Genomic DNA, 4,364 nt, shown 5'->3' with positions numbered 1-4,364 from the left:
GTAAATTTCGTTTTGAATTTTGACACGAATACTAAACGACACGACATCGTATTTTTTACATTTGAACACAACACGAGCAAGAATTCAAATTTCAGTTTCGTCTCAATTTCATTTTATGTCATATATCAACTATCACCCCTATCCAAAACATATTTAAATCACTAAAAAATAATTAAATCTAAGTTTGAATGTTGAACCTACCTATACAATTTTTTGCATCTAAATTATGGTGGCACTAACAACCATAATACGATGGTCGACATGCTAAGGGACAACATAGTCATTGTAATTTATCCGTACACGGTCCAAAAATGCACACCGTGTCTTCCAGTCTCCAGCGCCGGTTTCCTTTCACCATATCCAACTAAATGACAACTTTACCCTTCCTTGTTTTCACTATAGGATAATCGATCACTTTCTTCGCTTCATATAAAACTTACGTATCACACACATCATAGTGCCAGGGGTCCAGGGTTGCCCAACCTAATTCGTAATCCAATTTCTGGATATTCCGAGAAGTTCGCAAATTCTAGTAGCTCAAGATTCTTCCCCAATTTACTCAATCTTTTTCCATATCAATGGATTCATGACGACGTAAGTGGTTTTTTCAATTCTCTCCTTTTGTATTACCTGATCACTTTTTGACCTAGGTCATGTTCTTCTTCCGAATATTAGTTTCCATGATTCGTTTCTTTCATTTTGCTAATACTGAAATGTGATTTACTATCTTTCTTCTGGTTAAACTGTCTTTTTTGATATATACGAGGACCATGTTTGTTTAAGACCTGGAAATCTGGGCTGTAGTTTTGCGTCTCCCTGTTGAAGCACCATGATTTTTCACTACATAACAATACATAAAGATATTTCTGTTTTCAATTTTTTGTATCGATTTATACGTTAATAGTTTGGATTTTGTGGTTTGTGTAGGAACTAGATTGAATTGGTAACATCATCCCGATTCTGTTTGTATTAGCTCAATGGCTGCTACTTCAGAAACTGTTCTTCAAGTTCTATGTAATGCTGGGCCTAGCAAATCCCATACCAGATTATCCTCCAACAAGTCAAATTTCTTGGGTTTATCTAAACATGGCTTCAATTCTGTAGGGGCAAAAGGGTCTAGTTGCACCAAAATAGAAAGTTCAAGGCATAAAAACCACAGGAGGATCTGTGCATTTCATATTGTTGACCCTGTTCACCATGGATCAAATCTTAATGATCGATTTATCTCTTTGAGCTGTAAATGCCAAAAAAGTGACAGTGTTACTGATGTGGTTAATGAAGACCTAAACAGGAAGATTAATGGAAAGATAGATCCTCTTCTTGATGGCAATTTGGGTACAAATGGAAATGGAGCTTTTAGCAGTGTATTACCAAATGCTGACATAGACTCCAAAGAGGAGGAAGCATGGGAGTTATTAAGAGCTTCCATGGTTTATTATTGTGGTAATCCAGTTGGAACTATTGCTGCTAATGATCCAAGTGACTCTTCCATTCTCAACTATGATCAAGTCTTCATACGTGATTTCATACCTTCTGGGATTGCTTTTCTTTTGAAAGGAGAGTATGATATTGTTCGCAACTTCATCTTACACACCCTTCAGTTACAGGTGATTAATGATTTCCCACTCTTAATCTAATAAAACCATGTCACTACATATCTTTTTTTTGTTCATATTTTATCTTTATTACTTTATAGAGTTGGGAGAAAACTGTGGATTGTCATAGTCCTGGACAAGGATTAATGCCTGCAAGCTTTAAGGTACGTACAGTTCCACTTGATGGTGATGATTCTGCAACTGAAGATATTTTAGATCCTGATTTTGGTGAAGCAGCCATTGGTCGAGTTGCACCAGTTGACTCTGGTGAGTAAAATTTTCTTTTTCTTTATCATTTATAAACAGAAGGGTAGAATGGTCATTTACTCTCACGTTGATTCAGGGTTGTGGTGGATCATATTGTTGCGAGCATATGGGAAATGCACAGGGGATCTTTCTGTTCAAGAAAGGATTGATGTGCAAACTGGAATTAAGATGATTTTGAAGCTTTGTCTTGCTGATGGTTTTGACATGTTTCCAACTCTTTTGGTGACTGATGGATCATGCATGATAGATAGGCGTATGGGAATTCATGGACACCCTTTGGAAATTCAGGTACCCTTTTTCTTTCTTGAACATCTTATGTACTAAATGCAAGAAATAGCAATGCAATTTCATTGGTTTATTTACTATAACATTCTACAATATAGTACTTTGAAAATTTTAATCAATTATAGCAATGCCATCTAAATACAAACAATGTTCACCAATCAGTATAATCTCCTAATAAGAAAGGAAAAAAGTTAAAAGTACAACAATGCTATACCTTTTTATAAAACAATACCTTAATGCTATAAATGGATACTTTTTTCATAAATGAAAGTAGATTGCTATTTCTTGCAGGCATTATTCTACTCAGCCTTACTTTCTGCAAGGGAGATGCTTACACGTGAAGATGCATCAGCAGATTTAATGACAGCATTAAGCAACCGACTTGTTGCATTATCATTTCATGTGAGAGAATATTATTGGGTTGATATGAAAAAGCTTAATGAAATCTACAGATACAAAACAGAAGAGTATTCATATGATGCAGTTAACAAATTCAACATTTATCCAGATCAAATTCCACCATGGTTAGTTGAATGGATGCCAAATAAAGGAGGGTATATGATTGGAAACTTGCAGCCAGCTCATATGGATTTTAGGTTTTTTTCTCTTGGGAATTTATGGTCTATTGTGAGTAGTCTTGCAACAAGTGAACAATCACATGCGATTTTGGATCTTTATGAAGCTAAATGGGGACAACTTGTTGGTGATATGCCATTGAAGATTTGTTATCCAGCTCTTGAAGAGCAAGAATGGAGGATTATTACTGGAAGTGATCCGAAAAACACGTAGGTATTGTTTGGTGTGGGAATGGAATCGTTCATTCCGTTGCTGGAATGGAATTGGCCATTCACAAAGGAATGTGGTTCTTTCCTTTTTGTTGATTTGCATTCCTTTTTTATTCCATCGTGGAATCGAATGATAATTACAATACAACCCATTTTTATTTATGCAGTTTTCAATGACATAAATCTTTTTTAAAAATAAGATATCATTATTTTATATAAAAAAAAATATTTTTATTGTAGAAAGGAGCTACAATTATACATTGTACATACTATTAAAATATAATATACCAATTCCTTCTATTCCTATGGAATGTAATGACTCATCCGATTACCTTGTTTATTCCATTACATTGTCTATTCCATTCCAATCAGACTCATAATGTATTTGGCTGTTTGTTCTTGATTATTTCATTAATAGTAAAAACAAAAAGTGGCATACAGTTTCATGACATTTGTTTTATTATGTAGGCCTTGGTCTTACCACAATGGAGGTTCTTGGCCAACTTTACTTTGGCAGGTCAGTTTCATCCTTACAAATTACAAAAAATATTCTTTGGATTGATGAAATTGAAGAAGGAATGGAATCGTTCATTCCCTTCTATACAAATTCCTGACTTTTTTTTCTTCTTTGTGTTATTATTATTCAGCTGACTGTGGCAAGCATAAAGATGAATAGGCCTGAAATTGCTGAAAATGCAGTAAAAGTTGCTGAAAGACGAATTGCAAAAGACAAATGGCCTGAATATTATGACACCAAAAGAGGAAGATTTATTGGGAAACAAGCACGCCTTTTTCAAACATGGTCAATTGCAGGATACATTGTTGCAAAACAACTACTTGCAAATCCAGATGCTGCAAAGATGCTAGTGAATATTGAGGATATGGAACTTGTTAATGCGTTTTCTTGCATGCTTAGTGCGAATCCAAGGAGAAAAAGATCACGAAAAGGTCTCAATCAAAGCTTCATAATCTAAACCGGAATGGAATCAGAATAGTAATTTGTTATGGTAATGGAGTTGGAGTTGGAGTTGGACCTTATAGTGGTAGTGTTTTGAGGTTGATGAAAGGAATGAGGCATGGTAGGGAATAGGGATGGGGTAATGGAATAAGGAAGGTAATGGAATAAGGCATTACATTCCATGATTATGTTTTGTTTGCTTATAGGAATTTCGGATGGTGTTTTTTTATTATATATATAAATACAATATATAATTTTGCAAAATGGTTATTCTTCCATGCTTCAACAAACTTGACTTGGTTTGCAAATTTCAATGTCTCATCCCAAGAACATCATGTGTGGTGTAAGTTAGGTACATAGTGTTGACATAAGAATCTAATGTCCATAAGGAGCCCAAACAACATTATTATATGAAAATAGCCTTCCAAAATCGTAGTTTCTAGATGGGTTAAGTCTTCTTCAAGATCAAGTGTG

General features: G+C 34.7%; 1 protein-coding gene across 1 annotated transcript; it reads left to right on the top strand.

Moving 5' to 3' along the window:
* Window positions 1-413: 413 nt before the first annotated feature.
* On the top strand, window positions 414-4,154 carry LOC145122756 (alkaline/neutral invertase E, chloroplastic-like). Its single transcript, XM_079058328.1, has 7 exons — window positions 414-594; window positions 928-1,607; window positions 1,697-1,862; window positions 1,939-2,150; window positions 2,439-2,932; window positions 3,401-3,449; window positions 3,580-4,154. Exons 2-7 carry the CDS (start codon window positions 978-980, stop codon window positions 3,904-3,906), a joined length of 1,878 nt encoding a protein of 625 aa, XP_078914454.1. The 5' UTR covers window positions 414-594; window positions 928-977; the 3' UTR covers window positions 3,907-4,154.
* Window positions 4,155-4,364: the final 210 nt, after the last annotated feature.

Source organism: Lactuca virosa, chromosome 6 (assembly GCF_052849685.1).
Source record: "Lactuca virosa cultivar CGN04683 chromosome 6, Lactuca_virosa_CGN04683_v6, whole genome shotgun sequence".
NCBI lineage: Eukaryota > Viridiplantae > Streptophyta > Magnoliopsida > Asterales > Asteraceae > Lactuca > Lactuca virosa.
This window is presented reverse-complemented; position numbering and strand designations above follow the sequence as displayed.